Raw genomic sequence first — 12,474 nt, forward strand, 5'->3', positions numbered from 1 at the left:
CACACGATGCACACTCCAGCATAGGTCTTACAAGATGGGTATATGCCAATGCATGATTAATTTTATGCATCATTTTAACAATTTTTTTGCACACTTAGAAAGTGCAACTGCTAACTAGTATGTCAAAGTGCCTTTACTGTATATGGGTGAATGTACTAGCTAGCAATCTTGCTATATAGCAATAATAGCTAGCGGCTCAAAAAGTGATATGTATTGTCTCATATTAGGGAGTCATACCTTACTGGAGACACCCAACACTGACAATGCATAGCTAACAATTAAATTTAAAAAACTTCAGCTCATCAGTATTGCCGTGCAAAGTTAATATGTTTCTGGTCCTACCAATTCCCAAAAATTGACCAGGTGACCAGGCTTTTTTTTTTGCACAACTTTTTGATGTGCTACACTACATCTGACATAGCGGCGGTAGCTCAGTGCTGCATGGAATTATATAGGAAAAACAAACTAGCTATAGATGAATACATAAAGTTAGCTATATATAGTGCATCTTTATAAGAAAAGGTCTAGAGTGTTTATATACAAGACATGAAAACTTCGAACAGATATAAAATTTTATGGTAGTTGCACAATTCATTCAGCAAAAAAATGACCATGGCATGTGGCCCTCGATGTGGCCTAAGCTCTGCTAAATTATTTTTATGTGTGCGCTTAGCTGTAATCTAATCACCGAGAAGGCGATGTCCAATGTTGTAAAATGGTTCAAGTCTGGTGGAGTAGTGTTGACTGATTTTAAGTCACTAACTGGTGAGGAAGATGCAGATGAACATGAGACACTTCAAGATGACGGATCGGACACCACCCCCAAAACAGATCGCGGACATGCAGCAGCTGCAGGTAACGTGTCTTTGCTTTATTGTTTGTGGTGATCCCGACTAAGTCTAAAGTACAATGCAGTGCAGATGAATTCTAGACGTTCTAGAAATGATTACAGGAAAACAAAAGGCCAGCTACAGTGTGACACGGGCATTGTCCTGGTCTAGCATTGTGCCACTAGGGACCAATGACAAGGCTAACCTCTTGACCTGCACGGCAGTCTCTTGATTGCTTGATCCGATTTCAATCTTAGTCTTGCTGCTGCTATACTGCTTGCAATGCTGCTGCTATACTGCTTGCAATGCTGCTGCTATACTGCTTGCAATGCTGCTGCTGTTGCTGCTGCTGTCTCCTTGCTGGTGCTTGTTGCTACTTGCTGGTGCTTGTTTTGTTGCTGCTTACTGGTGTTGTTTGTTGTTGGTGCTGACTGCTGTCGCTGCTTGCTGGTGCTTGCTGCTGTCGCTGCTTACTGGTGCTTGCTGCTGCTGTCTCCTTGCTGGTGCTCGTTTGCTGTTGCTGCTTGCTGGTGCTTGTTGTTGCTACTTGCTGCTGCTGCTGCTTGCTTGCTTCTACTATTGCTTACTGCTGCTGCTGCCTGTTACTTCTTGCTGCTGCAGCCAGTATATTAGTATTGCTTCTTCTTATATAACTTGTATGTTGATCAGTTTTAAAAAGTGGATCATTGCATACAGTGGCTTGTTACATTCACTGTTAATTTAAATTCTGCTGTATACAAACTTCAATGGAGTTATTAGGTACACAGTGTGTATTCTTATCCCTTCACTACAGCTGATATACCTGATGTGTACACAGTGGAGGATGCGGTGGACAAAATGGGGTTTGGATTATTCCAAATTCTCTTGTCTATGTTTGCAGGATCAATTTGGGTGAGTCTTGTTAATAGACTAGTGTTAGCATTTGTGTCCTTTGAATTACTCTTAATCTTAAGTCATTAGTATGCCATTAGTAATTTTGGTAGACTGTTCACTTGTGTTCAGTTTGGTGGGTGGTTTTCAGTGTTGTGGTGTTGCCCATGTTACAGTTGTTACTAGTTGAAGTGTGTTTGGGTAGCGTATTTCCCTTTATAAGGGGTCCAGCATTGCTTTGTTCCATTGGAATGCCTTGATTATCTGAATGCTGAATAGTACTGTTCAATTGGAGTATTTCATTGTTCATGTGCATTTTATTAGAGTAAATGTATCTCCTATTAGTATTTAACCTTGTATATAAGTCATTGGATTTTAGTTATCCAAAATACAATTTGCTTACCTGAACACTTTAATCTAACACTAGTGTTCAGCTGGGCAATTGGAAACGGTGGAAATGGAAAACTGAAATGGTCGAATCATCATACAGGTATATCTTAGAGTAAAAACCTCACTTAGTAGTCACCTCTTAAAGACCACCTTTTTACAAGACCACCTCTGTACAAAGACCACATTTAGTTCTAAAGATAGTTAAGGCATACTTATGATCTAATCAAGTTGATTAGACTTTTTATGGTCACCTTTTATAAGACCATGCACCTCTTTACAAAGGCCATCTCTTTACATGCATGATAATGTTTGTTAAGCTCCAAGTATGTATTTCATGAATCATAGAAGGGTATCTCCCATATTTTGGTCCCCACTTCACTTTAGTCATCTGGCTGTCTATATCAAAGTGAAGTATAGTGTAATTTACCTTAGAACCTTCGCTGACCTATAGTTGTTTTGATACAATAGATGTTTGGAACTTAGCTATTATTGCAATGTGAAGAGACGGTCTTTGTAAAGAGGATGGTCTTTAGAGAAGGTGACCATGAAGCGGTCTCATTTATAGCCATCTTTAAAATGCGATTATGTTATGTTACAACTTTATTACATTGTGGTCTTTAAGAGGTAGACACTAAACAAGGGCTTTGTATATACATGACAATTTGACCATTTTCCATTTCCACTGTTTCCAATTGCCCTGTCCAGCTAACTGAGAATCCCTAATTAGTACTATCTTACTTGTTGTAGATGGTGGAAGCATTTGAGGTGATGATATTGTCCATCTTATCTGGTGCTCTTAAGTGTCAGTGGAAGCTGAGTTATGCCCAGGAGGCTAGTATTACTACAGTGAGTGTGTGTGTGTGCATCATGTGATACAGTGTTTACTGTTTAACGGTTGTGTGTTAGGTGGTGTTTTTTGGCTTCTTGGTCGGTGGTACTGTATGGGGTATAACAGCTGATAAGTTCGGCAGGAAACGAGTATGTGATTAATTTTGTACATCTGTATAATGTGTATTGTGTATGTATGTATGTAGAATAATTATAGATCATTGTTTGTTTATGTGTTTGTAATTTTACGTACCTTGATGCCAAATGTTGTATTGAAAGACATTGTTTGGCCCTAGGTATGGTGATTAACAGAGCATCCCCAATGGTTTCTGTGGTTCATAGCAAAACTGCACAAAGTTGCACTGAGTTGGAAATTTAATGCAGAAACTTCAATGTATGATATTTCAGATGTGTATTACACAGGCACAGAAAGACTCTATAATATTCACATGTTCCTTCCACAGACTCTACTGGTGGTACTTATCTTGGGATTTGTGTTTGGCATAGCAAGTGCCTTCTCTCCTAACTATTATGTTATCTTGTTGATCAGAGGATTAGTTGGGTTTGGGTTTGGTGGAGGATTTCTCGGGTGAGTTAATAAGAAATTGTTATATTGTATATTACTTTGTTGTGTCTCATGTTCAGACCAGCTTATTGTGCTGAGTTTCTTCCTGCCAGATCAAGAGCTGTCATCATGTGTTTACTGGAGGTTAGTTATATGGCGGTTGTACGTAACAACTACAGGCTCATTTTAGATATCAGAATAAATACATACAATCTTTTTGCCTTGTAAATTGTCTGTTAAATGTGTCTCTTAATGCTTGTATCATTATGGACTATACTGTAGTATTGCTGTCCACTATATTACTGTAGTTGTTGTTATACAGATAGCTTGGGCTGTAGGGTCAGTCGTGGAGGCATTACTAGCATTAGTAGTGATGACAAGTATTGATCATGAACCATGGAGATGGTTGTTGGGCTTCTCAGCACTACCAGTACTGTTAGTGATACTGGTGTTCCCTGTGAGTTGTTGATGACGTGTGTGTGTGTGTGTGTGTGTGTGTGTGTGTGTGTGTGTGTGTGTGTGTGTGTGTGTGTGTGTGTGTGTGTGTGTGTGTGTGTGTGTGTGTGTGTGTTACATGTTTATGTACATTACACCTTAGCTATGTTTTGGACCTACATAACATGGTCACTATAATGACGTAGTCTTATTAATGAGGTGAACTGTAGCTACATTCAAGGCCTAAATGTATAATAAAGATGTTCAAACTGTGTACATAGTTTCTGTGGTGGGTTAGGCCATGTAGAGACAACTGCCTCGTTGACACTATACTGCAATGATGATCTCTGACATCTATTAGCCATGTTGGCACCAGCTATAGTGGAGTATGTGGTACTGAATATCCCAAAGCATCAAAATAATCTAATTACTTTGATAAAGCCCTGGGAGGTGACAGGTAAGTGTGGTATGGTACCTCAATATTGGCTCCATGACACATACGTATTACAGTGTATGTATAGTGGTAACACACATGATTATATTTCTTGTGTAGCTTATACCAGAGTCCCCTCGGTACCTGATCTTCAAAGGTCAGGAGGAGAAGGCCAAGAAAGTGTTATCGTTAATTGCTAAGGTAAACTGTAAACAGTTACCAGATGGAAGGTTGGTTACTGCTGAGGAAAAGGAAAAATTGTTAAAGGAGAGAAGTCCTTTGCCAGATGAAATAACAGTGTCTACAACAACCATGTTAGATGATGAAGCTGAGACTAAAGAAATTAGTGGGACATTACCAAATATGGATAGTAATGACCTCACAGTAATATCATCAGATAATGACTCCGATAGTGAGTTATTATTGGACGAACACACACAGAGACGGAAACAGATCATCAACAAACTAGTAAACTATTATCACTGGATACTAATCCTGTTCAAGAATGGATGGTGGAGGACTACACTGTTGTTGTGGTACTTGTGGTAAGTGATTCTCTTTGATACAATAGTTAAACACATATAATTTAACAGGAATTTTCAGCACGCATGAAATCTAAACTTTAATTTCAATTCTAATTTTCCTGAGTTAAGGAGCTGCTTTTTAGGGTGTGTCATGATGTTAAAATATTTAGTACCATCTTAGCCACCTGATAGGGTGCTGCTGACTTTGAATCTGTTTCTACAGCTCAGCAAATATCTTTACATACTTTTTGGTACAACAAGAGCTCTGGTATAGTCCATTGTTTGACCTGGTTACAGTCTTGTGACTTTGTCTATATGATGGCTATTTTTGTGTGTTGTCTAAGTTTAGCACTGTGTCCAGTATAACTATGTGACTGGATTTGCAAAGGTGGACTGAGCCTTCCACACACATAGAAAAGTATCGATCACATGTTGTTACAGGTCTTTCATGTTGTTTACTGTTTACAGGTTTGCAGCTAATATCATCTACTATGGAGGAACTCTACTGACCACTTCATTGTTCCAACATGATGAACATTGTGGTGCGTGAATGTGTTAGAGTAGGCTACATGTGAAAAGCTGTACCATATACATGGTATTTTTTGAGGTATGTAATTTTCGCAAATGCTCACTTTCGATCATTTCTGCAATTTTATTTTCACTAATGTGTATTGGGATGCCTATAGTCATTCTAATATTTTTGACCTTTCACGATTAAAATTTCACAAAATATATCCCAGTTGCAAAATTTGCAAAAATTATGTCACTCGAAAAATACCGTGTATACAGTAATTCCAGTATAATAATGTGAATAGAGTGTGACATATAAAATTACTGCATTTTATCAAAATTTTTATTATATTGTCATATTGAGCTACACACTAGCTAACCATCTCTTATTACAGGACTGAAGGGTAATGATAGTGATGTTGATTGTAAGGTGTTAACCAAATCTGATTACATCCACATTGTGTGGACTACTTGTGCTGAGTTTCCAGGTCAGCCCCACCCCTTATTGTAACCAATCATTAACATCATTACAATAGGCACAGCATGGATCATCGTACTACTATTGCTAATTGGGAGGAAGAAATCGATGGCAATAACAACTCTAGCAGCTGCTATCTTCTATGGCTTGCTGTTCCTCTGTCTGGATAAGTGAGTGGATTATGGGAGGAAGTTACATGTGTTATATCCTACAGGCATTCAGCAGCACATGTTCCTTTAATTTTTTTTTTTACTGTTTAAGCCTGCATTTTAAACTTCTCGAAATCCCAAAAATATAATCAAGTAGTGCAGATGCCATCGGACCATACTATTCAAATGCTATCATACAAATCTACTTGTGGTACAGTGAGATCTTATGTCATTAAACTTGCCCAATAATCAAACAGTATGGTAGTGCTTACAGAGTAGCCTTAGTGTATGTATCTAACATCAGATCTAGTGTTATAAACAAGAAAATACTCACAGATGACCAGACATTGAATTGTTTTAATGCAGAAACTTGATTTTGGTCTGCCTGTCTGACCACAGTCGTAAGGCTAGAGGCCAAATGAAACAGCGCATGGTCACAATTTTATGCCACAACAACAAATTCATTGGTAGCATGTGCCTTTTCTGGTTCTGACGAATGTTTATTTTCTGCACCGGTTGTCTTCTTTTTTTGATTATGATTACTTAAAGTACCTGGTAAAGGCAGAGCCTGTATACCAAAAGGCCTTATAAAGGCCTAAGATGTTTAACTGCACTAAGTATGTTTGAAAAGTAGGAGAAAGAAGAAAAAATCCATGACTGGACCTGGGCAGCCTCGAACCTGCAGCCATCCGATTAACGCTCGATTTTTTCATGCAAGTAAGCCATACCAAAGGATTAATTTCCCGTGTCGACACTGTCCTTAGCGGAACATATTTAGATACCACAAAACTATTTGAAAGAACTTAAGCTACTGTAGGTGGAGTAGATACGTGTAACTTGTAAAACAATTGTTGGTCCAACTATGCCCCTAAATGATTAGAACATGTTGTCTCACATTTAATGATCAAAGCATGCCATGACCACACCTCTTAATGACCTAATTGCAATCAGCTATGATTTTGCTTTAGAAAACTAGAACCAAGCACACCCTAAATCTATTGTGTAGCTCACACCAAGCAGGGATATTGAGATACTCTAATAAAGCAGCCACAGCTACATGTGTATAACATAGCTTGTTAATTTAAAAATGAAGTACATAGGGATCTATGCAATAAAAAGTAATGAAACAGGAGATGAATGATGGTATTACAGCATAGCTCAATGGGAAAGTCCCTAATTTGGCATCGAGCAAAATTATAGCTAATGTGCCAAAGTAGGGACTTTCCCATCGAGCTATGCTGTAATACCATCATTCATCTCTTGTTTCACTACTTTTTATTGCATAGATCCCTACTTCTTTTTTACATTAACAATTTTTAATATGCTACTTTGCTTAGCTTTTTGTTGTAGCACAGCTAGCTAGTTACAGCTTATTAAAGTATGTACTGTGCCAGCACATAGGCCCGTAGTAGCAGTGGCGCTCAGATCTATGACCTGTCTCAGTACGATGATCCGCGTTCTATTCACCCTGGCCGGAAGTTGTTCGAACGAACAGGCCCTTTCAGTTGTCTGGAGCTTAGTCTCAACTAACAGGATGAAGTAATACAATTTCCACTCGAGTACTATTCAATCACATGAATCACTGACTCGCTGATCTCGCCATCCGGCACTGAGTGGCTAAGTCAGTGTGTTCAGAGGAACAAGCCATTGAGTATCAGTCCATCTCACATCTCTTTGTCGATAGCAGTCCAGGCGTTGGCAAAAAGTCAGACAACTCAGCAGCCTTAATGTTTCACGTGCAACACTTTAAGCTCCCCGCTCTTTCAGCAGCATTAGCACTTTCTGAAACAATTTTGTGGTGTCTACAGAAAAGTGTTGATACGGAAAATTAATGCCTCGGTATGGTTTTGATGCTTGAAGAAGAAGACAACCAACCTGATTTTGAAGATAAAAGGAAAGACAAGGCACACAGGGCGTACACTCGTCGGAACCCCAAAAGGAACATCCCACTGGTTTGTTGTTGTAGCGTAAAATGGTGACCATGCACTGTTTCATTTGGGTTCTAGGCTTGTGACTGTGGTCAGGCAGTGAGTGAGGAAGTGAGACTAAAATTGGAGTTTTTGGCGATTTTTAAAAAAATTTATATCTGGCCACCTGTAAGTGTTTTGTTGTATTTAATGCTCTGTTTATGTACTATATGGACTAGTACTATTCCGTAAAGGTGATTTTCGCTGTGTAAAATGTCTGTAGGATGATTTTTAAAGGCGGAATTTTGGGCGGCACGCGAAACATTCACCACCATCCCTACTTAAACGGTATGACTGTACCGTTTGATAGCTGTGCTAGAACCAAACAGTTAATAAATTAGTACAATTATAAATATTTAATGAAGTAGGGTTCCAGCAATAAAAAGTAGTGAAACAAGAAATATGAATGATGGTAGATATTACAACATAGCTATATGGGAAAATACCTACTTTGGCATGTTCATTGTACTAGCTTACTCCCACTTATTTCTTCTTGACATATATACACTATTTAGGTAGCCGACTACTCACAACTACTTCTAGAAACAGAGGAATGGGACAGACCTTAAACTTTATGTCAGTCAAACAATGGTTTCTCACAAAATAGCAACATAGTATTACCGTATGAAAATTAGTGCAACAATAAAACACTTATAAACCAATTACTATTAACTATTCTAATAGAACAGTCAGTCATTGTTGCTGTGGAAATCCTCATTTAAAAACTCTGTAAGAAATATTATTTTACAGGGTTGTATTAACTGTGTTCTTATTTGGTGTTCGTGGATTTGCTACTGGTTTCTTCCAAGCAATTTATCTTTATACTCCTGAGGTGAGTGAAGTGTTTAATATGGAGACTTGTTGTGATAATTATCCTCCTCAGGTGTACCCAACTGCTGTGAGAGCTTTTGGGATGTCATTGTGTGCCAGTATAAGTCGTGTTGGTGGAATGATCACTCCCTATATTGCCCAGGTCAGTATGATTAGTATGCAGGTTACTTGCCTTACATTCATGTAGTGTTACTAGTTTCATTTTAATAGTGATGCTTTTTCTTCATTCACAGACTCTACTGGCATACAGTTCAGTAGCAACAATCAGTTTGTTCATAGTCTTTTCATTGTCGTCATCAGTAGCTTCATTGTTACTACCCATAGAGACCAGAGGACGACCAATGAAGGTAGTTAACACTTTATATTATATAGTGGATAATAATTGTCACCTAGGATACTGGAGGATGAGTAGAGACTTACCAACCTGTAATATATACTTAAGGCAACTTGAATTCTTAAATTATTTTTGTAAATTACTTAACATTCTATGAATTTTTAAAATTTGTTTTGTACATGACTAACTATTGCATGATGTATTATGTAATTAAGCTTCAGTGCTAGACAAAAAGGCACGTCTCAGGTTTAAGCAATATTGAACAATAAAGTAATTAGCTTAGAAATTAATCCCATAGCATTTATTATAGTCAGTAGATAGTTATTTAAAATATTATGCTTAAATTAGACTATCCATGCATACACAATTCAAGCGAGAATTATACTCGTTGAAGTTGCAACTTCTTCCATTGCACTAGATTTGTTTAGCTAGTGAAACATTCTATAATCAGATATGTAGTTGTGATTGGTTTTTCTAAGTCTTTGCACTCTGCACACACACAATAAAGCAGTAAATTATTGTGGTAGCTATTGTATGAATATATTAATTATGATGGTAGCTTGGTAATGACACTTGATAATTCATGTGTAGTCATTACATTACATTATGTTATCTGCATATTTGTGTACGATAATGGCCATTTTCCTATGCACAAAAAGATGAAGAAGTTGTGAAAAAAGCATTTCTCAAATGACTAATGAGAATTGTTGCCTTGTATATCACAAAGCAAATGTTTTGTGAAACTAATGAAGGACAGCAGCCAAAGCATTGCAAGTGGAAGGAAAAGTGAAAAACAGACGACATAATTGTACCAAATTCAGCAGATGAGACAGCCCATGCAACAGTAGGACCCATAGCAACAGCAATCTTGTGCAGCAACTTTTCTTGACTTGTCAAGACCTGCAAACTATGAACATCTTTGTTGAGGTGGTATTTGTAGTAGAGGTAAATGATGAGCAGCAAAACTTGAGTTACAGTACTGGATATTATTGTAGCAGTATGTACAAGCTCATCATCCAATCTCTGCAATTGCATGTGCTGAAAATATGTGCACCTCGACTGACTCTCATGCACATCATAGCTTATTGTTTATACTGAAGTTAGTTACACTGCACCAACAATGAAACTCTTCCTTGGAAATCTGCTGTAACCATTAATAACTTGTTACTGCAATACATGATGTATTGAAAAGTAATAGGATACATACATAGCTGGGTCCTCAAAAACATTTAATAACTCATGGATGCCGGAATTTCACACAATCTTGAAATTTGGCTCATTTGTAGCAGCACTGTTTGACCTGCTAAAAATATTTCAGCCTGACACAATATTTATAGCCAATCAAAGTTTTCACCATACATTTCCTATAGGGAAGCCACAAAAGCGCAGCATTTTATTACAACCCTTTCCCAAACTTGTATTGCAGCCAAACCACATGTGTCTGTTGTTGACACTTTTGCCGTCACCACTAATCATCTGGTTGGCTGAAATGTTCATTTTCTTGAGAAAAAATACACTTTTTATTTTTAGCTGTTTTTCAGGATCCAGCTCAATTTATATATGTATACTATAGCAGTCTCATCAGAGCCAACAGCACAGTAGGAGTGGCAGTTGTTTCCCAGAAAACTAGGCATAAAAATTGTTCTTCAAACTCTTACTACAAGACTTTTAACTTATTTTACCCTCATTCAGTGCTATGGCGAGCTAGCTAGCTATATATGCATCCAGTCTCCTGATGAATTTATCAACATGATCACAGAGACACCATCGAACTAAAATCTCAATGGTCATTCTCCTTGAAAATTAGCAACCAGGTAGAGCAGATGTCCTCAGACTATATATATTCAAAGGCTATGCAACTGTCAAAGGAATGTTCCTTATTGTATTGTATTGTATTGTATTGTATTGTATTAATGCTTTACAGTGACCAGCACTGAAGATCTGACAGCAACATGTGCTGCAGCCTTAGGATTACCTAACCTAATTTCAAGGACTTAGACTTAGTGACTTATAGCTGAAAAGGTGTAACAGAAAAGGGGCCAAAGTAAGGAAAAAAATCCCTCCAACCCCAGGAATCGAACTGCAGGTCACCCAATGTCTAGTCGGGGCCACACTCAGTCTCCTCCAGGAGGGATGGATTTTCTTCCTTAATCCTAAAGTATTTATTGTATTAATGCTTTACAATGACCAGCACTGAAGGTCTGACAGCAACATGTGCTGCAGCTTACTTTATAAAACTAACCTACTGTTACTCTGGTATGCATAGGTTGAAAATCTGTGCGTGTATTGGAATCAGCAGGGGCGGATCCAGGGGGGTTCAAAGGGTTCCATGGAACCCCCCTTTTGAAAGAGCCTTTCTTACTCGAGATGCTACTCTATAATATAATAGAGCAGTCAAATCGAAATACTCTAATAGAGCAGTCACAGTAGTCTTTTGAGGAGCAGTGTAGCAAGCTATGCATCTAGTTATAAATATGGAAATAAAATTATAGTTGGTGAGGGTATCTATGGTGAGGGGCAGCAGGTGATGGATCCGCCCCTGATCAGTTAGACATTTAGGAGAACACTAACTAATAAGGAGATGGCTCTTGCTCAAGCTGGTAAAAATGGTTCATGCATACACTAGCTCAAGTTTGATTTTAATTGGTGCAGTTAGCTAGCTACAGTAACTAACTATGTATAAATAATGACTATCATTTTGTTCACTGTATGTGTATAGCTACTGTATGGCAGGTTAAATATAAGAAATGCAAAATGTCATTCAATCCTTATAGTTTCTTAACCAATAATAACACTCAAACCAGTTGAAGATGATTTTATTTTGTCACAGGCCGGGGATCAACTGTATATGTAGATAACTGAATGAATTTAATAGCTCGCAGATGACTTAGAATGCCAGCTTTCTTAGCCTCACTCTAGCTAGTTACTGACTTTAAAAGTTACTGATTAGCTGCAATGATCCACTCAGCAGCTTCAGCCACCTGAGGTACAAACATCTCTGAATCAATTGATGCAATAAGAACATTAGTGATGCAGATGAGGATGAGAAACTAATAGGCATTGTCCTGCACACCTAAGCTAATGAATGAATTGGTAGCTACTTAGCTACTCAGTTGAATCACTGATGTGTAGCTAACTACTGAGTTCAAGTAGCTGCCATGCAGCTTCTTGAGTCAGCCATGCAGAAAATTGACAAGCCCTGATCACTGACTTACAATCATGATGATAGCTATAACTAAATCCGTCAATATGGACAGCTCATCTAGCTGAGATAGCTAACCACTCAGGTTTGATATCAGTGCTATACCTGTCAGTAGCTACTCTGTATCA

The 12,474-nt window shown here is 38.0% G+C and overlaps 1 protein-coding gene across 2 annotated transcripts; it reads left to right on the forward strand.

The window, feature by feature from the left end:
- Nucleotides 1-667: 667 nt before the first annotated feature.
- LOC136245358 (putative transporter svop-1) lies at nt 668-9,386 on the forward strand. 2 transcript variants are annotated; one of them, XM_066036839.1, is made up of 15 exons: nt 668-855; nt 1,624-1,721; nt 2,838-2,936; nt 2,997-3,068; nt 3,383-3,507; nt 3,564-3,627; nt 3,806-3,940; nt 4,472-4,896; nt 5,344-5,417; nt 5,781-5,873; nt 5,922-6,033; nt 8,730-8,811; nt 8,863-8,952; nt 9,044-9,157; nt 9,204-9,386. In XM_066036839.1, exons 1-15 carry the CDS (start codon nt 699-701, stop codon nt 9,216-9,218), a joined length of 1,755 nt encoding a protein of 584 aa, XP_065892911.1. In that variant the 5' UTR covers nt 668-698; the 3' UTR covers nt 9,219-9,386. The 2 variants fall into 2 exon arrangements, 1 of the variants encoding a protein (XP_065892911.1); XR_010695808.1 differs by lacking the exons at nt 9,044-9,157; nt 9,204-9,386 and adding an exon at nt 8,203-8,267 and having other exon boundaries at nt 8,863-8,920.
- The last annotated feature ends 3,088 nt before the right edge of the window (nt 9,387-12,474 follow it).

Source organism: Dysidea avara, chromosome 15 (genome assembly GCF_963678975.1).
Source record: "Dysidea avara chromosome 15, odDysAvar1.4, whole genome shotgun sequence".
In the NCBI taxonomy this organism is placed as follows: domain Eukaryota; kingdom Metazoa; phylum Porifera; class Demospongiae; order Dictyoceratida; family Dysideidae; genus Dysidea; species Dysidea avara.

Excerpts from the sequence above, each read along its gene's own strand:
- LOC136245358 (XM_066036839.1), top strand. The coding sequence starts at position 699 with ATGTCCAATGTTGTAAAATGGTTCAAGTCTGGTGGAGTAGTGTTGACT. Across the intron at positions 2,937-2,996 it reads AGGAGGCTAGTATTACTACA|GTGGTGTTTTTTGGCTTCTT; the intron begins GTGAGTGTGTGT and ends GTTGTGTGTTAG. Across the intron at positions 5,874-5,921 it reads TACTTGTGCTGAGTTTCCAG|GCACAGCATGGATCATCGTA; the intron begins GTCAGCCCCACC and ends TCATTACAATAG.